Here is a 26,729-nt window from a genome sequence, read left to right on the forward strand (position 1 = left end):
TCGCTCTCTAAACACCTCGTTCTTTGTAGCATCAGCTTCACCCTGCACTAAACATTAAGAGCTTTCGCAAAACATGGAAGTTGGAATGAAATGTTTCGTTGCTGTCATGTATGTCGGTAGTTAATAACCAGCAGCTCTTAAGGCTGAGAGCATTTTGACCAGTAATGGAAGGTAGGTATCAATGCTTCCTTTCAACAGGAGCTCCGAGTGCAGCCAAATCTAAAAACCTAAGAAGTATTGAAAAACCCCCAGCAGACCTCCCAAGGGAGGAAGTTCAGCCTTGTGGCCCTCGAGGGGGGAATTGGCAAGGCCTGTTGTATTTAACAGTTTTCATCATGCCTGTGAGAGCTGCTTGTTGGCACTCAGGCTAGTGTTAAATCATATCCACTCTTCACATGAGTTTGACCTTGATGCCCCACTGTTGCTTCATGTGGAAGCTCACTTCTGAATATTAGCATTTCATAATCCTGTGTATATTTCTGGAGCAGATCTATCCTATGAAAATTATGTAACTCTAGCTTTTAATAATCCTGTGTATATTTCTGGAGCAGATCTATCCTATGAAAATTATGTAACTCTAGCTTTTAAAAATTTTTTGTTTTTGTTTTAAATTCAGAATAGAGATATGTGACATGGTATCCTCAGTCAATTAATGGGACCTGGAAAATCCAATTCTAGTAAAAACATTAAGGAAGAACTCTGTCTATATCCCGAATTCTCACTGTGGCTCTCTTTCTGTCTCACCCACTCTGTACACACACATATCCGGTAGTCACCCCACCAAATTCTGTTTATAAGTCAGAAGTACTCTGGTCACTTGGGCACTTTAGAAATTTGAAATGCTGTCTGTGGGCATAATGAGGAGAGCATGGATTTGGGGATGAGACGCATATGGATTGAAACCTCGGTAAAATGGGAATGATAGCACCTGCATTGCTGGGAGAGTCTGAGGCTTCAGCGAGATAATGTCTGTGAAGGCACCTGGCACACTGGAGACATTCAGTGAATCATCACCAAATTCATTTCAGAATCAACGAGGAGGTGGGCCTCGTGTGAGACCCAATGATTTGGGGTCCCCTTCTGAAGACTGGTTTCTGCCAGATTACAGCCACTGCTGTCAACGTCGGTCTCCCCACACCTTCTGTTACGTGTCTGGTTTCTGATACTCTGTAATTCATGGCCGCTTGTTTGCACTCCAGAATGCAGATGCCAGGAGCTATCTAATTAAACCTTCCTCAAAGCTCTGACAGCAGCTTGTTTCACTGCCTCAGTCCTGTCAAGGTGGGGGCTTTGAAATGACACTGTCATGAATCAACATGTTACAGATACGCCCAGGGACGGCTCTTTGAGCATTTACCAATCTCGTTCCCTTTATGTAGTTCCCTTTAAACTGAAAGGAATTGCAGTTTTCCCCCAAAACAGCCAAGTAGCCAGAAAGGTTTTGAGAAAATTTGTGAGTTGCAGAATGTGTAGCAATCTGATTTTTGAAACATCAGATTTTCTTCTTATATGTTTGGATATATATTTTCTTTTTATATGTTTAATATCCGCTCCAGGGCGCTCATTCTCATAAACGTTGTTCCTGGTTAATCCCAGCCTGATTTCTGTCTGTCCAGGTATACCCCCACCTCCCAGCTCCGCACGCAAGAAGACGCAAAAGAATGGTTACGGTCCCACTCTGCAGGAGGCCTGCAGGACACCGCCGCCAACTCTCCTTTCTCCTCTGGCTCCAGTGTAACTTCTCCTTCTGGGACAAGATTCAACTTTTCTCAGCTGGGTGAGTAGCCACTTGGCATTTAACGATGTTGATCGGCACCTTGGGGCGGAGGTTATCTTGCATTTTGAAAGAGACATGTGGTCACGTAGCTCTCAGTATCTGATCCGCCCTCAGTAGTGAAGTTTGACTACAGGCGATTGATAGCAAAAGGAAACAGAAAGGTTTCTTGGTTCTCTACCAGTAATTTTCTTTACATGGTTGATGTAGGTAGGGCAAACCATCCATGGAATAAGAAGCATGTATTCTAAGATCTCTGAAGAAGTACGTTCTACAACATATCCCATATTTGGTCATCCTCGTTGCTTTATTAAACCGGAAATAAAGATCAAGTTTTGATTGAACGAATGTTCTTGGAAGTACCTACTGGTGACATAAGGCTTTGACTGGCACAATGAGGAAAGGAAAAGAATTTACACAGTCCCTGCTGGCATGTCAACGGATGCTTTTTTAGAGAGACAAACACCCACACAGACTCATAAACAGGTAAACGAGAATGGTTCAAAGCTTTGTGTGAAATCGTGTAAAAACTGAATGTGATCCAATAGCAAGTATTATACACAGAGAAAGGAAGGACTAGTCCTGGCTGGAATGACTGGGGAAGGTTACATGGAGGCGGCAGGATGAGAGCTGAGCCTTCCAAGATGGATACAGAGGGAAGTATTTTTTCCAGTCTCATTTCAGTCTTCAGAGAGACAGCCTTTTCTGATTATTGTAAACAAGAAACTTGGACTTTAAGGACTTCTAATCAAGGAAGGCTTAACTCTTCATTTTTAATGAACCGAATGCACTTCTGAACTATTTTACGTTACTGAAGTGGACAGGAGTTTAATAAGAAAGCCAGTTTCGGCTAAAGTACATGCGCCCCCTTTGCACTGAAGCTCTGCAGGCACCACTACAAAATCTCCCCATCAGAGACAGTGAGACCTGTGTTCCTGTTGTTCTTCCTCGGCTGTAACTCTTTGAGGCAAGAGTTTCTTGTCATGCACAAATGCTTCCCATCTGATCAAAAGCCTGGCTGAACTATTTTGGGCTTTTGGCTTTAGAGAGAATTGTTCCAGATGAGCCCAGAGAGTAATTAGCTCATGCCTGGAAGGTGACACTGGCTTGTCTGAACGTGCCAAGTGGGAAAGCTGGGGCCGGGAGCCTCGCTTTGGAACTGACCCACCTTTCCTCCCTTATTTTTAGCTCTAAGTATGTTTCTCAAATGCTGATGTGACTACCTTTGAGAAAACAGACAAAGGGAGAGGAGTTGACAGGGCTGGAGATGGCCGATTGTCAGCAGCCTCCTCTCCATCCCCTTCAGGGACGTGAGCCTCCAACCTTTTGACTGACTCCTTTCCTTGCAGCGAGTCCCACCGCCGTCACCCAGATGAGCTTGTCCAACCCGACCATGCTGCGGACCCACAGCCTCTCCAATGCCGACGGGCAGTATGACCCGTACACTGACACCCGCTTCCGCAACAGCTCCATGTCCCTGGATGAGAAGAGCAGAACCATGAGCCGCTCAGGCTCATTCCGGGATGGGTTTGAGGAAGGTAAGCGAGCCAGGAGATTCACCCTCTCTCCTGGCGTGCAGAGTGGTTAGCAGACCTCTAGACTGAATTCGCATCGTCAATGTAAGAGCCCACCTGCCCAAGTTTCCAAGTCACCCACTTGCGGTGGGGAGCTCTGAACAGTAGGGTCTGACTCTCAGTTAACCTCGCAGGTCTTTAGGGAAGAGGCTGCTGACAAAACACTGGTGAGCCTTGGAGTTGACTGAGTTCCACTGTGAGGCTCAGCCGCTGGTGCACCAGCTTGGCAACACCAGTTACAAGAAAGTTCATTTTTCTGTGCTGATGCACCTGGATCACTTTGGGGGACTGTAGGCTGCCATGCTTCTCCATGTCGCTCCAGAATCTTCTATCTCTTTCCTCAAGCACCAGTTTTGGTATTTTTTTTTTGAAGTTTGTTGCATTCAGTTTTGTCCTTTTCCTTCTTTGCTTGCTAATGGGGAATATTTGGGGTAGGATTTTTATGTTTTGTTTGTTTTAATCAGAATTTGGGAGAGAAAACTACTGGGGGCACCTTCATCAGCCATCTTCCTATCTCAATGCATTTCTTCTTCTTCCTTCAGGCAAAGTGTGAGTTAGGGGAGCCAGCAGTCAAAATGTCAGGCACATCCCCCCACCCCCCTCCCAAAAAGCAAAGATGAAGTTGATAATATACTGGTGTCTTACCAGTGATGAATATGGTTTAGGATATGGGGTAACACTACTGGGGTTTGAATTCCAGCTCCACTACTTCTTAGGTGTATGATCTCGGACAAGTTAACTTCACCTCTCTGTGCCTTTGTATTTTCACTGATAAAAATAGGAGTACCCGGGTTGTGAAATTATGAGCATTAAACAAGATAACATATATATAAATGTTAATCCAATAATGCTAGTACCTGTCGTAGCCTGAACACTCAGCTGCAGCACTGATGTCCTGGCAGCTGGAAGTCTCCAGCCAGAGGAGGCTCTTGGGGCAAACGAGGCTGAGAGCCCTAGCTGTACCTTCTTTGCCAGTGACAGAATAGAATGGGGTGGAGAGGGGAGTCATAGGCGCGTCCCTCTGCTCCTAGTCCCTGTGAGAGTGGGAAAATGTGCCCAGCATCCTCCTGGTAGAACAGATGAAGCTGTGATTGTTGAGGAAATCCCTAAATAAGTCCAGAGGGGGAGAAATGCAGGATGTTGGTTTCTGCTCTGCCCAGTGTTCTTTTTAACCAAAGTTTTAGAGTTTAGTTACAGAGCAGTTGCCCCGTGATTACTCTTCCTTCATTCTCTCCACGCTGATTGTATCATTTGCATCCAGTGGCATCCAGGGAGCAGACACTAGTCTGTAAATCCATATATGGGAACCCACTGGGATAGTAGATTAAAGAGGGGTGGAGCCAGGGTTACTGAGAATGTTTTGCTGGATTTAAGAGCTAGAAATCAGTGTTTTAACCACTCAGAGCAGTAATAGAGGAGGGCATGTTGATCCTAAGGTGAAGGCGTAGGTCGTTTGTCTTGAACTTTTTTTCTGCTCAGTGGGCTAGCGGAGCATGGCCACGATGCATTTCCCCGCCCTCCCGATGATGACTCGAGTCTGGAGTGTGCCCCGTTCATCTGTTCTGTCCTGTGCGTACTTGAGTGAATGGTGTTCCATCCTGCTGCTTGTCCAAACAAGCACACTTCGCCTCATAAAGGTCCAGGACCATTACAGTATCATCATCAGATGGCTTTTGTTTATTCCATCTGGAATCAAGCTGTCAGGCAGCACAACTGTGGGATATCTGGGATGTTAAAGTGACATTGATAAAAAGGGCTTGCCCACAAGCAGTGTCTAGACTTTTGTAAACCCTGATGATTCATGGTGATGTGCAACTCACGTGCAGAGGTAAAATCAAATGCAGGGAGAAGGAGCAGGGGCTATTGTCGATGTATCAGTACTAAGAAATATGTTACATCTTCATCTTTTGGGAAATTTGGTATCAGATTGATTTTATTTCTTCCAAAGCTGTTACATTACAAAAGCAAAATAGGGCTTGTGCAGTTAGGTATTTTTAATGCCGCTGGCTGAAGACTGTTTTTCCCCCCTCTTGAATATGTAAACTCCTGGCGTTGCAGAAACAGCTGGGAAAAAAATTCATATCTCATGTTTGGACCAAATAGGACCTCCTCCTAAAAGGCAGTTAGGTATATCATATGCCAGAAAGCGAATATTAATAGAAATTTAGGAAGAATTCGCGCAAGTCCTTGTGTGAGGTTTTTGTGAGATTAATTAGTACTTTGCCTTTTGAAGGAAATAAAAGTTATAAATATGTAGATGAGTACAAGCATGGCCCAGGTGCAACCTTTCAAAGTTATTTCAGGTAAATTAATTTCCATCAGGGACATTATGCAATCTTCAAGTCAGCTTTAATAGCGTACTTTAGAGAGATGCTTGAGGCATTTTTCAAATAAATGTCTTTGGAGTAAAAAAAATCCAGGACTTTACTAATCATCCCTAAGAACTGGTGTAGTCTAAACCAGTTTATCTGGAGCCCACAGAAACAAAGCCGCTTATTAGTAAATAAATCTAGTATTGCAGCTCTCGTGTGCTTCTCGCCCCTGAGTTACACTTGGATTCAAGTCCTGGTACCTCCACTGTTAGCATGGTGACTTTGGGTAAGGGACTTGCCTTGGTCAGCCTATTTCCTGTTCACTAAAATGTGGAAAATAATTGTACCTACTTCAAAGGACTGAAATGAAGATTAGGTGAGATAAATCCTGGAAGGCGTTTAGCAGAGTGACTTTGAAAGGGGTTTATAGTAAGTACTCAATTAATGGTAGCTATTGTAACAGTTGTATGTTTTGTTTTATCCTTCTCCCCGTGGGCGATTTCAACCCCATTTTGTTTATGGCAAAATTGAACAGAGGAAGTGACTTGGGGACTTTTTGCAGCCAGATCTACTAGGTCCTGAACTCCTGAACTCTCAGCCCTATTTTTTCTGCTCATTCCTACTTTACACTTTTCCTTGGCCGTAGCTAGACTCTCTTACATGAGCCTTCATCAGTGTGTTCTCATTCTTCAGTTTTGCTTTCTTAGCTGTTTGAGAGGGTGGCCCAGTAGCCACCAGAACTGCATCTCATCTCACTGACTCCTTCCACAGCCCCCAGTAGCAGAGGGGGATCTAGAGTGCGATGCCCAGATTCACTTTCTCTCTCCACTCCTGACCACCTGTGTGTGCTTGACCACATCCCTTAACCCCTATGGACTTTAATTTACTCCTGCGTTCATTTGGGGTGGAAATTCCTGCCCTACTGGGAATATTACCTACACATTCTCTGTGATGTTGAGGATCACTTCAAACAGTAGTATAAGTGAGAAAGTGCTTTGATTAGTATGAAGCTGAATATGTACATTCAGTGCTCAAGTGTGACAGCAGAGGCACTTACTTGCTTTGTTGGCTAGAATATGCCCAGTTGCCATTCCGTCATGTGATTTCACTCCTATCTGTGCTCTAGGTTGGGGTGAAGTCACATTCTTCTCAAACACACACTGTGTGCTTGCTTGGTCTCAGCTTGTGCCTGTGTAGATTGAATGACGGCTTTAGGAAACTGTTCTAAATATACCAGAAGGCTTTACCAAAAACAAACAAAAGTAAACCTCAGAAACCAGTAAATGAGGTCACTCAAGGGCAAAGCCATCTCCAGATTTCTGGTCTGCAGATCCTGTTCCTGAATGCTATAGGACCTTACACAGGTCACTTAATCTCTCTGGGTTTCAGATAGTCAGTGACAGAGGTGGCCTAGATATTCTCTGGTTCCTTGTACCTTCAAATCTGGGGAAGTATAGGTATAGGGAGGAAGCTGCAGGGCATGCTCCTGCTCCTCTGGGCTTTTTAAGTCTTGTGTGCGTTTTGTTGTCCAGAAACATCCCAGCCACACAACCCAGACTCTGCCTTGGCTCCGCGTACTTGAAGGAGGGCCAGCTGCAGTGGTTCAGGCAGCCACATTCAGCTCGGGGTTGATCTGGAAAGCAAGGACTCTTCCTTTGGACCACAGGCTTGCTGTTGCTAGTTACGAGTAAGAGGAGTTAATTACAGAGAAAAATAATTACCTCCATCCGAAGCCTGCCAGATGTCTCTCTGTCTGCGTGCGGCCCCAAGCTTGCCCTGAGATGTTGTTGAAGGCAGTGTCGGTGAATCCGTGTGTATGAGGTAGAGAAATAAGAGATAACCGTCCATTTCTTAGCAGCCAGAGTCCACGCAGCAGCCCTGTGCAGGCCTCCGGAGGCGGCGTCTGGCAGGGCAGTGTGATGGAAGGGCGGCTCCGTGCTACTCACATCTCTTCCTCCAGCTTGGCCTCCGCTGTCATTTCTCTCCTAGTGTCGGTGTCATGGGGCTAAAGTAACTTACCCTTTTGGATCGTTAGACCACTAGGTTGGGGCATGAGAGACTTATTTTAATGTGTGGACAGATTAACACTGAAAGCCATTATTGGCCATTAACACCTTAAATTGATTTTTTATGGGCACAGGCCAGGTGAGTGATGGGTGGAGGAAGAATAGAGGGAAAGCTCTAGAACCCCAGGCATTGCTGAGGAGGGTGGATGGATATAAGTGACAGTGCAGGGACGGCCTCAGGGCAGCTGGCAACTTCTGAGAGAGGAGAGGACCAGAAGTGCAAGCCCAGGATCTGTGTAGTCAGAGGAGGGAGGAAGCTGCCCTGGTGGCCATCTGGGAAATGAGATCAGGTTCCTGGAGAGATGACGTTTGAGCTGATCCTGCTGGAGATCTGAATGGGCAGGGATGGGAAACTTCCTAAACCAAGGGAGCTGCACTGGAAGAGACTCTGAGATGGCAAAGAGCCTCACAGGTCATGCTTGAGAGAGCTGGGCAGGATTCAGAGTGTGATAGGAGCACCTGAAGGAAGGCTGGGGTTCAGGACGTTTATTGGGAATACCGTGTGGAGGCATCAGGGAGGTTGGCACAGCCGTTAGTGGGACATCTCTGGGCAGGTAGCTTCTGCCGACCACTGATCCAAGTTGAGTTCCCTCCTTGGGTGGCAAGTGAGAGCTGTTTAGTGCGCTTGCATTTCTCCCCAGCTTCCCACTCTCAGATCACAGGTGAGAGTGCGGTGTGGTGGGGGGTGGATAGGGCCATTCCACTCCTGGTCAGGGAGGCTGTGACCAATCCAGAGGTCTGCGATGTCTCCACAGGCATATTTCTATCTTTCAAGCAGTTTTTTGAGAGATTACTAGGAAAATGTCATTAAAGAATCTAGTTTCCCAAGAAGAGAAGTCAGCCAGAATACCTGGTCCTGACAAAGACCGTGGCTTAAAATTACATGAAAACAGATAATAGAACGTCTCCATGGCTTGGGGATGGGGGTCAGGAGGTGAGAGAGGAAAGTACAGGATGGTTCTAAGTCCCAAAGTCCAGTCACAACCAGGGAAGAGGACACTTTGTAAACGTGACAAAAATCAGACAAAGAACCTAAGATTCAGTGGATATGTTTTCTAACCTATGTTCTACTACATCGTCATCTTGAATGAATTTACTGTAGCCAACAGCCAGCCTCTTGGGTTCAGAATAATCAGCTCATCATCTTTTTGCTTGTACAAAGGACAGATGCTAGCAAAATGTAAAATACATCTGCAACACAATTTTAACCTTAAGGGATACATAAGAAAAAAGAAAGGAATAAAATCTGCTGGAACAAAGCAGGTAGCACTTGCCTCTGGGTAATAGAACTGTGAGTCACATGACTGATGGCAGTGAATATGCTTCTTAACACTTCTCTGTACTTGAAACATTTAACTTATTAATTATGTATTATTTTGATAGTTGGAGGGGGGAGGTATTTAGACGGTTGTAGGAAATAAAATGTGGCAACAGAAAAATGACTCCCATAGAAAATTATTCCTTACTTTACTTTGACCTGTCACCAAACCAGGCAAGGTTGGGTCATGGTGAGGTTGTTGCTGCAAGCCTGGTAGTGTCCTCTGATGCCGAGTTTCTCCTTCCCTTCCCCTTTTGGGCTGCCTAGTAGCCAGCTGTACAACTGACTTTTTCTTTTTCTTTTTTCTTAGTTCATGGATCCTCACTCTCCTTGGTTTCCAGCACATCATCAATTTATTCTACAGTGAGTATAAATCAATGCTGTATGGCTATGTGTGTCAAAAATAAAATATAAGCATGTCTCCTAGAGAAAGTATTTCCATCATAAGGGGGATCAATTAGTTAGGGATCACGATTTGAAATTTACAAACAGCTATTCATTATAATGTACCAACCAATAAATCAGGAGCTGACTTTTGTTAAAGTGGCGTTGCGCTTCGGGTAGTAACTGGTTAGAATGTATGAGACGCCTTTTACTGTTTTTTCTTTCTTTTTTAAAAAAATATTTACTCACTTATTTGACTGCATGGGGTCTTAGTTGTGGCATGCATCATTCAGGATCTTTCGTTGTGGCACATGGACTCTCTAGTTGTGGCACACAAGTGTAGTTGCTCCGTGGCATGTGGGATGCCAGTTCTCTGGCCAGGGATCGAACTCGCGTCTCCTGTGTTGCAAGGCAGATTGAACTACCAAGGAAGTGCCGAGATGGCTTTTTCAACTTTGTATCTCCCTGTTTCTTTGTCTGTAAAGTAGAAAGAATAGCAGTCCCTACTTTGTGGAGTTGTAGTGAGAATTAAATTTATGAAGATTACTATTCACTGCAACAAAAATTCCTGGAGGACAAGGACTTTTTCCTGGTTTTATTCCTAGTGCCTAGAACTGGGCCTAGCACATAGTGTTCAAATAACAGGTTTGAATGAAGTAAGAAAATGCAGGTAAAGCAGTGAATAGAATGCACACAGCAGAGGACGCTCTCGTAAATGAAAGGTTCCAGCCACGAGAGGGCTACGGAACAAAAGCCCCATGTAAGCAAGTATAGTGCTGGATTTGTTTGGGATGCTTTCTATAGCTATCTGCATAACTGTTTATCTTAAAAGCTGTAATTCGGGAATTCATATAAGGAAAAAAACATTGGATTAATTGGAAATTGGGGGTTCTTTAGCCCTTCATTCCATGAAGGACAGATGTTTTAATAACTCAGTTTTTGGTAATGCCAAGTATCTGGGCTACGTCGTGGGACAAACTGTAGATAGCCCCTTGTAAGTTAAAGGCCATCCCAGAATCAAGTTAAAGAGCCCAGGACCTGACTGTTCCTTCTTGGGTGTATAGTGAGCAGACAGACTTCAGTGGTCATTGACATGGTCTGAGTTGAAGGACCTAGGAACATTCTCTTCTGTTCCTACCACCTTGTCCCTCCAACTCCAAAATAGCCTCTTTCCTCTGCTACGTCATCTTGTCTGAAATGTTATCAGAGTCTGGGCTTTCATCCTAAAGGCATTATATATAGTGACTTTGGGAAGGGATCATTTAATCCAGGAATGGACAAGGATGGCCTTCTAACTGTCAGCAGTTGAGGCCTCTGAGCCCTCCCCTCTAGAATGAAGCTCTGTGACGTGGGTACCAGAGGAGATACTTGCAGACCTCGAGTCACCTCCTCCACAGTATTTACTGGCACCAAGTACATGCCGGGCTCTGGGCTGAGCCCTGAGGACATGGTTTAGGTGGGGAGGGGAGCCTGCTGCGGAAAGCAGAATCCGGAGGCGTGGAAGGCACGGGAGGGACGTGACACTCAAGTTCGGCAGGGTTGGTGCAGTGTTGCCGCAGCAGACATTTCAGTGCCCAAGCCCCAAGTTTCCCCGGGCAGTGCCCAGGGTTTCCTGTCAACACGTTTTTCACTCAGAAAAGCAACAATTGGGGGCAGGCCTGCATCAGCCAGCCTCGGAGGGAAAGGACAGAAGCTCTTCACCTGTGAGAATCCAGCAGCAGGAAGCTATCGTGTGCCATTCCTGGCTGCTTCCCCTTTGTACCATTCATGCCAACCACTGAGAGTTCTTGCAGCCACAGGCTTTCTTTCGGTAGCTCTTGTTCTGGTGTGTGGACCTGAAGCTGATGTTTGCATGAAATTGGAAATTGTCCTTTCTGAGTTGATATAAATCCACAAATTACCAAAGACCTACTAATACTAATACTTTTTAATTCCATGTTTATCTGGATAGCAAGAGACCTGAGGCCTAATCCTAGTTTTTTCCCTTAATGTATGACTTTGGACAAATTACCTCCTTATTCTCCATTTTACCCTTGGCCTCAGGGAGCTAGGCCAGGTGGTCTCTGAGGTCAGTGAGTCAAGGGTTCCCATGTACTGTTCTTTACGTGAGCCTTCTCTGAAAATATAAGTTGCTTTTGCAGACTTAAAAAAAAAAAATAGTCTAACCTTTGAATGTTTTCATTGATGGAGTGGGATGCTCATTCCAAGGAAAACTTCAAGTCTGACCAGACTGCTACCACCAAACAGTGGTGTGTGGTCCCTTATCTATTATTAGCTCCTTGATGAAGATGAAACTCTGAAACAGATGCTTAGGCGCCTTTGCAAATGTTAAGGTAAACAAGTTCATATTTGTTGTCTAGAAAGAAATCTTTGGAGTCTCTTATGTTGCCACCAACTCAGACCAAAGAGTCTGTTTAATACTCCAGTGTTTTAAAGGCTCTTATTGGATGATAACATGCTTTCTCCCCCCTGAAATCTCTGTAATTCTTAGATACTCAAGAATGTTCATTCTGGCTGAAATTTGCCTGTAATTTTAATTACAAAGGAAAGAAAAGACAGCCTGATGCTAAACAAATGCCATGGAGAGGTCATGGCCAGCTCTCGGAATAGAAAAAAATTGCGGAGGGCACATCTGGCATCAGACTTGCTTTCTTGGTCAGTAGGGAGCGGCAGCTGAGTTCCGAGGGGAACTGCGCAGTGGAAGCTCCGAGGCCCAGAGCTTCACTCAGAGTTCCCAGATGCACAGAAGTGTGGCAGCAGCTGGGGGCAAGATACAGAATGCACCATTTCTCCAGGCTGCTGTCTGGGCTCAGCCCTGGAGACAGGTGGGCACAGGGACAGACGGTGGTAGCAGCCTGAGGAAAGAGCATTAGTCCTGCTGATAGAAGTGCTTAGAAGTAGGGCTGGTCCTCTGTGGATGGTTCAGGCTGCTAACAGACCTCCCACTCACCTCCCAAATGTTAGATAGCTGTGACGTTATCACCATTCACTTTTCTCCTTTGGATCAGACTCAGAAGCCAGGGCCTGATTTCTGGAAGCCCTCCAGGAGAATGTCACTATAGTCAAAGAGCCAGGAGTGTGTGCTGGTTAAGATCATAGGCTCTGGAGCCAGACTACCTTGGATCCAATCCCAGTTCTACCACTTATCAGCTGTCACCATGGGCAAATTATATTAGTACCTTCTCAAAGAGTTGTTATGAGGATTCAATGAATAATAAATGTCAAGTGCTTGGAACTGTCTTTGCCATATAGTAACTGTTTAATAAAATGCTACTTATTATTAACAGAATGTAAACAACATGAGACATGAGGGACTTGGTCATGTTCATAGCTGTATCCCAGATTATTAAAACAGTGCTTGACACATAGTTGGAAATCAATAAAAATTTGATAGGTAGTGGTGGTGGGAATGAACTGATGGACAGGCAGGCGGACAGACAAAGAGGGATGGCTGAGTAGTATCAGAGAGGAAAGAGTAAGCAGTGAGGACATCTCCCAACCTTCTGAAAGCACGTCTTAGGTAAGGAGATTGTCCAGCTGTGTGACTTTAGGCAAGATACCTAACCTCTCTGAACCTCAAAAGGAATACCATCCTACTTTGTGGAGTTACTGCAAGGATTAACTAATTTGGTCACAGTGTAGCTAAAAATTAGTTTCTGCTGTTAGGAATCAGCCTGGAGAGAGGGCCTTCTGGGGCAAGCTCACAAGTGGGGAGCAGGATGTGAGGGCCGGTCAGACTGGCTACCCACTTGTCCCAGCCGATGGGTATAGGGAGCTGCAGGGCCTGATGAATCATACCCCTCTGCGTTCTGAACTGAGAGGGGGAGACACCAGAGTCACATGCTGATCTTTAAAAGTAATGGGCTTGCCACTAGTGAAACTGGATTAGGACACACACAGAGGACTCAGGACAAAATAGAGTCTTTACTGATCTTCACTCACCTACCTGGCTGCTCTGCCCCAAGAAGGCACAAATAGTGGGGTGTGGAGAGAAGGCCTTTGGACACTTCCAACATTTCCAAGAAAGCCTGTGTTGGAGGTTGTGGGTTTCTTCTTATATGGGCCCCTACAGGAACTCCAGAAGAGAGAAAGAATGGTTCCCCCTGCAATATGTTCCCCCCAACCCACGTGGGCTCCCCCTATGGAAAGAGATAAGTAGCTTGTAGTCTCTGGCTGGTCGATTGCTGTGTCACCACAGACCCAGGGCCCTGGATGGAAGGTTTTTCCAGTAAGAGAGTCTACGGGCTTCATCCTTACTCCCCAGGGTCACAGGTAACTGGGGGCTCCAGATGGAGCAGCAGGAATGTGCTGGCCATCTACCTTCTTATAACCTGGGGAGTCACCAGGCTGGCTGACGGGGGTGCCTTCACTTCTGGAACCTTCCTACCCTGCTGCTGTTTCTACTTCAGTGCCCTAGGGAGATGAGAGGGAGGGATAAAATGGGGCAGAATTAACCTATGAGCTGTCCTCCCTGCCTCCCAGGTAGGATTGCCAGATTAAATATAGAATGCCCAATTAAATTTGAAATTCAGATAAACCACAAATAATTTTTTAGTGTAAGTGTATTCTCGCTGTTGCATGGAACATAATTAAACTAAAAAAAAAAATCTAATTTAACTGGGTGTCCTGTTCTTTTTTTTGTTTAATTTGCTAAATCTGGCAACTCTTCCCTGGCTTATCCCCTTCTCATCACCCCTTTTCCCTATCGTCATCTCCACGTAGAAGCAGGGGGCTCCTCACAACCAACATAGCTGGAGTGTTTCCTAATTCTTCCTAATTTCTTAAAATAATATGTTGTTCGTATTTGGCCTTTCTGATTGGTCACATGAATTGAACCAGTTTATTTAGAGAAGTCCATTGGAAAAGAAACTAATAAATCTTTAAGACTGCTGCACGTGTCCAAATATAGCCCTCCAGTTGTTCCTCAACTGGTCTAATTTCTTCTGTTTTTCTTTACAGCCAGAAGAAAAATGCCAGTCAGAGGTAAGGAACACTTTGCTAGTTGGATTTTGTCTTTCACTGTGGTCAGCTCTTTCTCCCAGCTCATCCTGGAAGTAGACCCCCAAAGTAAGTAACTCTGTGCCTTGTCATCTTTAGATTCGCAAACTAAGGCGGGAACTGGATGCCTCCCAAGAAAAGGTTTCTGCTTTGACCACCCAGCTGACAGCAAATGTGAGTATAGACCCAGAGTGGTAGCCATTGCTGCCTCTGAGCATTATAGAGGCAGAGTGGTGTAACGAAAGAGACATGGACTTTGGTATCGAGGGTGTGAGTGTCAGCTCTGACACTTACTGGTTCTGTGCTTTGGGAAGATTCTTTCACTTCTGAGCCTGCCTTTGCTCATCACTGCTCTGGGAGATGATAATACTTAGCTTTCAGGGGTGTCATGTGATCAGTACCTGAAATAGATTAAGTGCTCAGAACAGTTCATTTTCCTTTCTCTTTCTGGAAATTTTCATCTTAAAAGAAAAAAGAAGAAGAAGAAAATCTAAGACTCCACAATAAATGGCTGACTGCTCTGTAATTATTATATAATATACACAATTACGTGTTCAGGAGGCACTGCCAACCGGCATTCAATTCAGCAACTGTTTAAGTGCCAACTATGCCCCGGGCAATGTGGGTTCAACAGCAAAGCAAGCATAATCACTGTCATCTTAGTGTTCTTTCTGTGGTACAGCAGAGAGACAAAACAGTTTTGCTATGACATGATAGCTGTTATGATAGCAGTAAAGGAGGATGGTTGTAGGAATACCTAAGAGGAACGCCTAGATCAGTTTTCATGAGGCTGGGAGAAGTCAGGAGAGGCTTCCTGGAGGAGGTGACATCTTATGATTGCTGGGTAGGGGAGGATGCATGGGAAGGACAGCATTCTAACCAAAGAGAGTAATTTGTGCAAAAGCCCAAGGTGAAGATGTTGCCGCATTTGGAAACTATAAGAAGCTCAGTGTGATTAGAATCTGTGGCGTGGATGTGGGGAAGTGGGCTAGGGTGGAAGGGAGAAGGAAGTGGGAATGAGGGCAGCATCGAAGAAAGGTAAGGGTCAGGCCACATCATGAACACATTCAGCCATTAGGTGGTTAAGTTAGCTTCCTAACTGTGATGTGGTTACAGGATTTGCGGGGTCAGAGGCAAGGCAGAGATCTCCTACCACATCAGACCAGTTTATAAAGGTGCCCTGCCATGGGGCCGTGAGTCGTCGAGGGCTGCAGGTCAGAGGCAGAGCCTGAGGTTTTGGAAGGTGCTGAGATGCCTCAGAGGCAGGGCTTCCTGCTAGGGAGCGCACAACGAGCCTGGGACCATAGACCGTGAGTGTGAGCCTGTCAGAAAGCCACCTGCGTGATCCCAGCATGCTGTTAAAATGAAAAGCAAAAAGCTTATCTTCCTTGGATCAGGGCCATAATTAGTAAATATCTGGAGCTTTTGCCCATGTAATTCTTGGTTTGAGCCTGAGTCTACTCGAGGAAACTTTCCATTTCATTTTAAAGTCTGCACACGAAGTACCCAGCAAAGTGCGTGACCTTAATTATAGGCTCAATAATTGCTAACCACTCTGAACTATTCATTCTCCTGCGCTCTCTTCCGTTTCTGGAAATCTTTGCTTTTTTTTTCCCAAAACCCTAGTCTACTAGGCTACTGTGTTTTTTTTTAATCCTTTATTTTCTTAACTTTTTTCTCTATTACTGTTTCCTAAAAGATCAGAAATTTGGAACTTCCCTGGTGGTCCAGTGGCTGAGCCTCCATGCTCCCAATGCAGGTGGCCCGGGTTCAATCCCCGGTCAGGGAACTAAACTAGATCTTGCATGCTGCAACTAAGACCTGGTGAAGCCAAATAAATAAATAAATACAAAAAAAAAAGATCAGAAATTGATGTTAGATCTGGAATTTGAGGTTTAGAGTCTTCATCTCAATAATCAGATGCATGCCTTCAAATCCAGAACCAGTGAGCCAGGGGTCTCCTTGAAACACATGAGGTTTGAGAGCAGGTGATTTGGAACTACTGCCCTTATTAAGAGCTACAGCTATCAATGACTGCCCCTTACTAATTGAAAAATAGTAATTTATGTATCAATGAACTTGATTAATTCCTCCAATGACCTCATGCTGTCCCCAGGGGACCTTTCATTAAGCCATTTGGAACTCTCCTCTCTGATCCAGAAGAGTGAGAATGAGATCCCTCACATTACTATTATTTCACAAATCCGTTTTGCTCTTTATAAAAGCCACTGAATCCCATATTGTTTTAAAGTAAATATTTAGTCTTGCCACACACCACCAGCAGTGCTAACGTGTTTTACTGTCTGCCGTCTTTCTCGCAGGCCAAGCCGTGTTTGTTTTTTCTAGGACAAACTACCCAAAGCCACCTTCTCTGGGTGTTTTTATACCACTTGTGTTTGTTTTCCCTGGGAATGTGAGAATGCTGCTTGCTGAGAAGGCTGTTGTGCGGCTCTGAACCAGCCTCTTGGCCCGTATTTTCATAAGTGAGATCATGACTCAGTCCTTTTGCTCACCAGCAAAATGCCATCCTTTGGTTCTTTGGAGCACATGTGGTTTCTTCTTGAGTTTGCAAAAACACTCTCTCGATAAGCAGTCTTCGTGGGGTCAGGTTTTTGCTTTTGTTTTTAAATGAATAGAAAGTTTTCATGCCCACAAATAGAATCTTGGGTGGCAGTCAAACGAGGAATTGAAATAAATGGAAATTCAGTCGTTTAAATTTGACCTTGTCATTCCTTTGAAGTGCCAGTCAACTTGTTCACTTCCATGCCCTGGCTTCATTCAGTATTTGACTGTCTCCAATTTGGTTGGCTTTCGTCCTGCCACATTCTCCAGGGCAGACTAAAGCATATCACTTTATTTTAAAATGCAAAGGCATTTTCTCAGTTTTTCATAAGAGAGGGCATGCAATCAGAAAGAAGCTAGCCAGTCCATTTAACATTTGTGTCACAAGTGCCCCTGTCCCCTGCCAGCTCCTATGGCCAATGAAAAAGAGGCTCAACAGTTGATCCTAGAGGTGTCTTATCCTCAATCTCCCTGTTTCATGAAGTCCAGTAACAGAGGCCTCCCACTCACCCCTCAAGTTTCTCCTCCCTAATCTGAAATGTCTGCTGACCCTGACCCTCCTTACAGCCCAGGGTGATGGCTCCTCTCCCACCCTTTTCTTCTTCACTCTATGCATCTATCATATTTGTCTCAAGAATTTTCCAGAACCATCAGGTCTCACTTCTCCCAAGACTCAGGTACCTTGCCAGTCCTTCTGGTTCCTCCTGTGACCTTCTGTGTATCTATCCACCTCACTCCTAGAACTTTTTCTTCATCTCTCTACACCTGTGTTCTCAGAATATCTGTTCCCAAATCCCTTCTGTTCCCCACAGTCTCTAGGCGTGCCTGTGTTTTGCAATTCCTTAACAGCTTATAGATCATTTTCAACCACATCGTTTGACTCAGTGCTCGGAATCACCCTGGGAAGAACGTAGATATGGCTCCCATTTTATAGATGAAGAAACTGAGGCCAGCGGGGTTACATGACTTATCCATTCTTTATCCTTGGTTTTAACAATATTGTCAGGATCCTCAGTCAACTAACTGCCCTCTCACCTACTGCTCTATGGAAGAAGGAAGAAGGCTTAGTGTTGGGACACAGAGTTGCATCTTGCCCTTGAAGAGGGTTGCAGAGAAACAGGCAGACAAGAAAACATCATATCTCTTCTTAATTCTAAGATACACATTTTTTTTCATGTTTCTAACATCTCTGAAAATTGGTTGCATATTTCAACTATAATTGGCAGCATTTTTAAAGCTGTCTTTGTAATATATAGGATAATGGCATGTCTGATGCTGTCTTCTACAGAGATATATAAAAGTGCAGGGGAGCCCCAGAGAAAGTCCTCACTCCAGGGGGGACAGGGGGCAGGTTCTCTGAGGTGGTAGCAGATGGGCCTTTTGATGGCTTTTTATTAACTAGGATTATAACAGGCAACATCTGCCTACCACTTTGTTCGTCTATTCTGTAAACATGCTCAATGTGAGCCTCTACTGTGAGTTTGGTGCCTGGGGAATGAAAGGTATCCTGCAGTGTCGTAGAGACCCCTGTAAATTAGTGATCACAAGTGTGTGTGTGTGTGTGTGTGTGTTTGACTGTGATCCCACAAAGTACACAGTAGACCAGTGTGTGCTTGTGTGAGTGAATAGGAGGGAAGCAGCCCAATCTGGGGGTCTCATGAAGACATGTGCTGAGATCTCTTGAGAAGTATGTGTAAAAATCAGCTGGGGAGGCAGCTAAGGGAAGGGCATTCCGGGCAGAGGGGAAAGTATGCAGGAAGGCCCTGAGGTGGGAAGAGGCACAGGGCATTGGAGAACGTGAAAGACTAGAGTAACCAGATCCCAGAGAGTGGTGGGGAGTGGGGGCTCAAGAGGCTGAAGAAGTCAACAGGGGCTCACCCACGTGGCCCCATTAAGATTTCTGTCTTTAAGACCCGGCACCCTTTAGACATGCCTGCCTTGCAAGGTGGGTTTCCCAGCTGGCTCAGTGGTAAAGAATCAGCCTGCCAAACAGGAGATGCGGGTTTGATCCCTGGGTCAGGAAGACCTCTTGGAGAAGGAAATGGCCACTTACTCCAGTATTGTTGCCTGGAAAAGCCCATAGACAGAGGAGCCTGGCAGGCTATAGTCCATGGGGTCACAAAGAGTTGGACGCGACCTAGCAATTCAACAGCAACAGCAAACCTTGCAAGATAATGTAACTGCAGGGAAATGTGTCTTTCCCCTCTAGGCTCACCTCGTGGCAGCCTTTGAGCAGAGTCTTGGAAACATGACCATCAGGCTCCAGAGCTTAACCATGACGGCTGAGCAGAAGGTAAAACAGGATGCTTCTTCCCTCCCTGCTTAGAATTAACAAACCTAGAAACATGATCCTGTTTTATTCCTGGAAATTGTATAGTTTGTAGTGTGCTTGTTGGACTATTGGAATTGAATCTGAAAGAATAGAATTTATTGAGTGAAAATATGATTTGGACGGAGTGGTGGTAACTGCATTGGCAACAGATCTTAGTCCTGTTCGCTTTCCTGTGCTCACAAATGCCTGTTGAAAACTGATCCAGGCTAATGTTTGTGACAAAGGTTTCCTGCAGCTCCTTCATTCTCTCCTCTCCTCTAAGCTGATGCTAAATTGACTTCAGTTGAACTTGGTACAGAATGATTTGGGGATGACCGGTCTTTTTTTCTGTTGCTCAGGATTCAGAACTGAATGAGTTAAGAAAAACCATCGAGTTGCTGAAGAAACAGAACGCAGCTGCCCAGGCTGCCATTAATGGAGTAATTAACACCCCGGAGCTCAATTGCAAAGGTAAAGGAAGAAAAACAGCTCGCAGTCTGGTGACCTGCCTGCCCTTAGGAACCCTCCCCTGACAACATATGATGCAACCACCCTTCCAGAGGGTGGGAGTCTGTGTCAGTTGGACAGGTCTTAGAAGACACTTCATCCAGTTAATTACGGCTTCTAGGAAGAGAGCTGTTCTGGCTTGTCCTCTTCTCTGATATATCTCAAAATGGAAGAAGATGTATCTCTATTGACCGAGTATCAGAGTATTTCACAGCCCTAATTTCACTAGTGCTTTGATATTTACAGACTGATGTGTTGTTATTGTTCAGTTGCTCAGTCCTGTCTGACTCTGCGACCCCATGGACTGCAGCACGGCAGGCTTCCCTGTCTTTTATTTACCATCTCCAGGCATTTCCTCAGACTCCTATCCATTGAGTCAGTGATGCCATCCAACCGTCTCATCCTCTTTTGTCCCCTTCTCCTCCTGCCTTCAATCTTTCCCAGCATCAGGGTCTTTTCCAGTGAGTTGGCTCTTCGCATCAGGTGGCCAAAGGATTAGAGCCTCAGCATCAGTCCTTCCAGTGAATATTCAGGACTAATTCTCTTTAGGATTGACTGGTTTGATCTTGCTGTCCAAGGGAATCTCAAGAGTCTTCTCTAGCACCACAGTTCGAAGGCATCAATTCTTTGGCACTCAGCCTTTTTTATTGTCCAGCTCTCACATCTATACATGACTATTAGAAAAACCATAGCTTTGATTATATGGGCCTTTGTCAGCAAAGTAATGGCTCTGCTTTTTAATACACTATCTAGGTTTGTCATTGCTTTTCTTCCAGGAGCAAGTGTCTTTTAATTTCATGACTGCAGTCACCATCTGCAGTGATTTTGGAGCCCAAGAAAATAAAGTCTGTCACTGTTTCCATTGTTTCCCCATCTATTTGCCATGAGGTGATGGGACCAGATGCCATGATCTTCGTTTTCTGAATGTTGAGTTTTAAGTCAGCTTTTTCAGCCTCTTCTTTCACTTTGATCAAGAGGCTTTTCAGTTCCTCTTCACTCTCTGTCATAAGGGTGGTGTCATCTGCATATCTGAGATTATTGATATTTCTCCTGGCAATCTTAATTCCAGCCTGTGCTTCATCCAGCCTGGCATTTTGCATGATGTATTCTGCATATAAGTTAAATAAACAGGGTGACAATATACAGCCTTGACATACTCCTTTCCCAATTTTGAACCAGTCCGTTGTTCCATGTCCTGTTCTAATTGTTGCTTCTTGATCTGAATACAGGTTTCTCAGGAGGCAGGTAAGGTGGTCTGGTATTCTCATCTCTTTAAGAATTTTCTACAGTTTGTTGTGATCTACAGTAAGACTTTAGCATAGTCAATGAAGCAGAAGTAGATGTTTTTCTGGAATTCTCTTGCTTTTTCTATGATCCAGTGGATATTGGCAGTTTGATCTCTGATTCCTCTGCCTTTCCTAAGTCCAGCTTGTACATCTGGAAGTTCTTGGTTCACATACTGTTGAAGCCTAGCTTGAAGGATTTTGAGCATTACTTTGCTAGCATGTGAAATGAGCTCAATAATGAGGTAGTTTGAACATTCTTTAGCATTGCCTTTCTTTGAGATTGGAATGAAAACTGACCTTTTCCAGTCCTGTGGCCACTGCTGAGTTTTCCAAATTTGCTGGCATATTGAGTGCAGCACTTTCACATCATCATCTTTTAGGATTTGCAATAGCTCAGCTGGAATTCCATCACCTCCACTAGCTTTGTTCGTAGTGAAGCTTCCTATGGCCCACTTGTCTTCGCATTCCAGGATGTCTGGCTCTATGTGAGTGATCACACCATCATGGCTATCTGAGTTGCGAAGATCTTTTTTGTATAGCTCTTCTGTATATTCTTGCTACCTCTTCTTAACATCTCCTGCTTCTGTTAGGTCCATACCATTTCTTTCCTTTATTGTGCCCATCTTTGCATAAATGTTCCCTTGGTATCTCTAATTTTCTGGAAGAGATCTCTAGTCTTTCCCGTTCTACTGTTTTCCTCTATTTCTTTGCATTGTTCACTTAAGAAGGCTTTCTTATTTCTCTTTGCTGTTCTTTGGTACTCTGCCTACTGACGTGGGGCCGCCTGAAATGGGTTCATCCCTCATTTGTCCCAGGAAACATTTTGGAAGCAATTGCTTTGTCCTTACGTATGTTACTTGGGACTGTGGGGGGAAATGTGGGTGTGAGGAGTTACATCAAAAATGAAATGAAGAGTACTGATTGGTGATAGAGCTGACGCTTACGGAACATTCACTGTGTTCTAAGCACTGCGCTCAGTGTTTTAATGATTTCATTAACCCGTTTTCTGTCCACAACATGCTTATGAGTGCGATGCTGGTCCTCCCTCCACACTGTACTGAGGGGAATAATGAGTTTTAGAGCCGATGATCCCATCCCGAGGTCACTGAATGTAAAAAACAGAAATGGAACGAGAACCCAAGTCTGCCCCGATACCAGTGCTCTTAAAGACAGGGCTGTTGGTGTCATCTTGTGCTTGTGGAGAACACTGTCTGCAAGGTTTATTTTGGTCTCACTGCTTTTGGGGGCAGTGTTATTTCTGGTACCACTGTCAGCTCAGATGGCAGGCCTCCTGGAAGAGGGAAGCTAGGGGTGACGTGAGAAGGATTGATAAGAGCTGGCCAGGCAGAACAGAGGGAGAAGAGCATCCCAGGAAGAGAGAATAGTAGCTGTCAGGTGGTGAGAGGACATAGGCATGGCATGTCCACAGGCATGAAAAAGCTGGTGCAGCAGGAGCAGAGAGAGCAAAGGAGGGGGCGCTCACAACACAGTGACTATTGCTGCAACTCGGGGACACATTGTCGTGTCTAAAGCTCAAGAGAGTAGGTGTGGGGTAATTCTCCCTGAGCCTCCCCTGACTTCTGCTGGGCAAAATGAGAAGAGTTCTCCTTTAACTGATCAAAGAGGGCACGGCCCCCACCTACTCAAGGACCTTAAAGCCAGCATCCGGAAACAGCCGGTGAGGTCTAATGGGAAATAGCTAGTAGTCCCTGGGTGTGTGAATTTGGGTGTAAATCCTGGGGCAAAGGAAGGGGCAAAGTCAGCAGCTCCTGACGTCTTGGATCTTGGGTCTCCAGGGAACGGAACCTCCCAGGCCACAGACCTCCGCATCCGTAGGCAGCACTCCTCCGACAGTGTCTCCAGCATCAACAGTGCCACCAGCCACTCCAGCGTGGGCAGCAACATAGAGACCGATTCAAAGAAGAAGAAGAGGAAGAACTGGGTGAGTGTGCCTCCAAAGACTCGTGCTGACTAATAGAGTTGGTCTCGGAAACAATGTGCCCCGGATATAAAGCTCTTAACTTCACAACATAGACCCTTGGGAGTCGATCCAGTGAAGTGGCTTGTGGACAGGTTTCTACTAAAGTCAGTGTTGTGCTCAGCCAAGCACTAGGATTTATGAAATAACCACCTCCTTGTAGTTTTACTGTCTCACAAGACTTTATGTGAAGCACTCGTCTTTCATTTCATATGTGTCATTTCTTCCTCATCATAGGCTGGCCACAAAGTTCCAGATACTAGACCAGGGTTACTATTAAGTGGTTTTTTCCCCTTAGTTCCAAAGTATTTTTTGGAGTGTGGAGCACTGGCCATCGCATCGTTAACCATAGTCCTTATCTTCTTATTTACATAATTGCCTATGAGAGCATTAAATCACCCACCCTTCTCTTTAAAATATTTTTGACCCTTTGCTGAAAGTAAAAGTTTCATGAAGTGGTTGTGAGCAATTAGTGAGTGGTTCTGAATTGGGAGGGGGGCAGAGGTCATAACTCAAAACAGCAAATTTAATAGAAGCGTCTCCCATACAGTGTTTCTCCGTGTTTCCATAATTCCCTCCAGCTGCTTGACTTTCTGTACAGTGGCCTCTTGAACAATTGTTCCCATTCTTCATGGAAAATGCCACTCTCCTCTCCCCACTAAATTTTCAGTTCTGCTGACCAGGTATGGAGTTCTGATTGACATTCACTGCTCCCCAACTTCAGGGACACCCCAGGTTGATCTGAACTTGGCCAGGACTCACAGAGCCCCGTTCGTCAACGCTCACAGCATCATGTGTTCATAGTAGCTTCAGTGTCCGCATTCATTCCATACGCTTCTCATTCATTTTGTGTTATCTTGGATGGGTGGCGAGGTCCAGTGACGGAGGAGTTGAGGATTTAGTCATTTTGATTATTGATGACTTGCATTGGAGGCAAGCGGAAAGGCCAGTTCCATGGCATCCTCTCATCTTTCTGATTAAATCTTTCCTGACATTACTGATGGCTTTTAGTCAACTCATTTGCTGTGACTTAAATAAAATTAACTCATGTTTTGTTTCTAATACGTTGTTGCTAAATATGGTCTGATTTTATTATCAGAGTGATGAGAGAATTATTTTCTATGAAAAAAATGTGACTATCCTTTTTCCTTAAGGAAAACTTATTAAAGTTTTTAAGACAACTTTTGGTAATCAGTACCATTGGGGAGGATGGACAACTGGCATCCTCAGTTAATGCCAAAGGTCAATGTTTTCTGATCTTTGTAAGCTCCTCCTTTACCTGGCATCTTACAAGAGGTTGAGCAAAGGTTTACGTTGATGTGTGCAGATCCTTCAGTTTCTCTGACTACTCTCTGGAAATATGACTGGAAGTAGGAAATGGGAGAGAAATGGGATCCAGACTTGCCCACAAGCTGGATGTGCAGTTTGTTATGGGTGAAACTTTGACAGAAGAAAATTCTCATTATTTCTGAATGGCCCATTTTCTGAATTTCACAGTAGTTAAGGAAATTCCCAGAATGTGTTTTCAGAAGGAAAAAAAGACTTTAGAAGAAGAAATTTACTTTCTAAAAGAATGTTTTCAAGATGAAGCTGTATTTTTTGGGCCTAGAAAAATTTGTGCTTATCATGGCTTTCAGAGAAAACATCATACCTTTAATTTTTTTTATGTTCTCATTAGAATTTTCAGATCCATTTCATGGTTTGGGGAATTTGTGATATACCAGTTCCTTTTTCCCAATATGGTTAATACATTTCTTTAAAATATCATTTTTTTGGAGCAAGCAGCGAGATGGCTAATTTTCTACTTGTATTATGTGTATAGAAGGACAGTAGGCGCTCCTAAGTACATATATCAGAGAGCTATGCGTAGGCGCTCCTAAGTACATATGTCAGAGAGCTATGCAGCCATGTTAGGACTGGTACAGCAATGAAGCTACCCTTGCTGAGAAAAGAAGACATGCTTAAAAAAGAAAAAAGACTTAGGATGACTGATTAGAGGCAGGAAAGAATGAGGAGTGTAGGAAGATGGGGTAGTCATTTCAGCCAGACAAAGAAGCTTGTAGAGCTTAGATTGTGGGGACCTCCAGACACGCTCTTCCTCTCCTTCCATAATGGGAGAAGATAGCTCTTAAGCTTTGAAAGATCCCTGGTCCTACCAGACACCTCCTCTCTGTATGGTGTTTACTATGAGCCATGCCATGTCTGAAAAGTCCGAAGCTTTCCCTGTCTCTGGCTTTCTCTGTTAAAAATGTGTCTTTTTTCCTCCCCCTCCCCCATTTTTGCTTGCGTTTTCTCTGGCAGGTCAATGAGGTAAGCAAGACCCATGTGAATATCAGATACCAAGCTAACCCATCCATTGATATGACTAACCTCACCCGCATCCGTCACCGTGTCTGAGCACCCCGCTTTGTTGCCGTGTCACCCCCTCCTCCCCACATCATCTGCTGAGCCAGGCTCTGTCTTGCTGTTGGCATCTAGTCTTGACCCAAGAGTAGGCATGGAATGTCACCCACAGGACCAGGCCCCTGAGCTGTCAACACCAGATAGCTCTTCTTCCCTTAATGCACTGATTTAAGAGAGCTGTGGGGAGCCTTTTCCATGGCCGGGAGGAGAGCCCGGGAGAAGTAATTTGCTATTCTGCACGTCTCTGTTTGCTGAGGCCTGAGGGGTGGGCCCGGCCTCTGCCAGCCTGACAGTCTTGTGTATTCAGTTACGCAGCTCCTTCAAGCAAGCCTTCGGGAAGAAGAAGTCCCCCAAGTCAGCATCCTCCCATTCAGACATTGAGGAGATGACGGATTCTTCTCTGCCTTCCTCACCGAAGCTACCGCACAATGGATCCACGGGCTCCACTCCCCTGCTGCGAAACTCTCACTCCAATTCTCTGTAAGTCTGTCTGCTGGGGTCGCTCTGGTCATCTTTGGCCCCTGAGAGTTCTCTGCAACAGGAATGGCTAGGAGTCCTGTTACACTCTCTCTGCTCCTTGGGGTCCTTTGTGTCTTGCGTTCATGGGACTCTGCATGTTCTTTCCATGTTTCAGGACTGGAAAGTTTTTTGTTCCGCTGGCATCGGTGTGGATAATTAGCTGGCTGGTCTTGGGCAAGTGGCTTAACCTCTCTTTGTTTCCATTTCTCTCTCAAACTGGGACAGTGGTTGTCTCCTTATCCTGTCCTAAGGGTTGAACAAATAAGTAGATGTGAAAAGCTGCAGTAGATGTGAAAAGCTCTGTCGGGGAGATGATGGTATAAGTGTTGGCAGTTTGGGCTGAAATTCTGGTTCATTTGGGTGGCACGGCTAAGAGAAATTACACTTTTCTTCTTGGATCAAAATTTAGTGTTGACTCTTTCTCTAAGGTCAGCACTCAAAAGCTAGAAGTTTAAAAAATAGAGTGATTCAGTGACCATTCTCTTTACCAAAGGGTTCTATATTTTGTAGCATGATTCAACACCCTGAACTCTCCCAGTTGATTGTAAATGAGTCAGTTTGTACAGAGCTCTTTGGGTACACAGCTGGTTGAGTGAGACAGGCGATTGCTCACTTGGCCTTGGCTTAGTTGCCATTCCCCTTGGCACCGAGTTACATAGAAAGGAAGAGTCATCTGCTCTTGCCCAGCCAAGCGCCCATGGTTTCCACTGAGCACCCACTGATCATTGTTCCATCAG

At 44.9% G+C, this 26,729-nt stretch overlaps 1 protein-coding gene across 3 annotated transcripts in view; it reads left to right on the forward strand.

The window, feature by feature from the left end:
* Window positions 1–26,729, forward strand: part of NAV2 (neuron navigator 2) — a 423,467-nt gene that overhangs the window by 360,779 nt on the left and 35,959 nt on the right. For 2 of the 3 annotated variants that reach the window (XM_081533713.1, XM_081533716.1), the window contains 10 exons: window positions 1,617–1,777; window positions 3,124–3,312; window positions 9,355–9,407; window positions 14,388–14,411; window positions 14,526–14,600; window positions 19,198–19,281; window positions 19,659–19,770; window positions 22,889–23,034; window positions 25,372–25,380; window positions 25,781–25,953. In XM_081533713.1, coding sequence (XP_081389839.1) covers window positions 1,617–1,777; window positions 3,124–3,312; window positions 9,355–9,407; window positions 14,388–14,411; window positions 14,526–14,600; window positions 19,198–19,281; window positions 19,659–19,770; window positions 22,889–23,034; window positions 25,372–25,380; window positions 25,781–25,953 — 1,026 coding nt within the window. The remainder of the gene's footprint in view (window positions 1–1,616; window positions 1,778–3,123; window positions 3,313–9,354; window positions 9,408–14,387; window positions 14,412–14,525; window positions 14,601–19,197; window positions 19,282–19,658; window positions 19,771–22,888; window positions 23,035–25,371; window positions 25,381–25,780; window positions 25,954–26,729) is intronic. The other variant, XM_081533715.1, reaches the window with a different exon arrangement.

This window comes from Giraffa tippelskirchi, chromosome 10 (genome assembly GCF_054371585.1).
Source record: "Giraffa tippelskirchi isolate mGirTip1 chromosome 10, T2T-mGirTip1v1.2.pri, whole genome shotgun sequence".
NCBI classification, from domain to species: domain Eukaryota; kingdom Metazoa; phylum Chordata; class Mammalia; order Artiodactyla; family Giraffidae; genus Giraffa; species Giraffa tippelskirchi.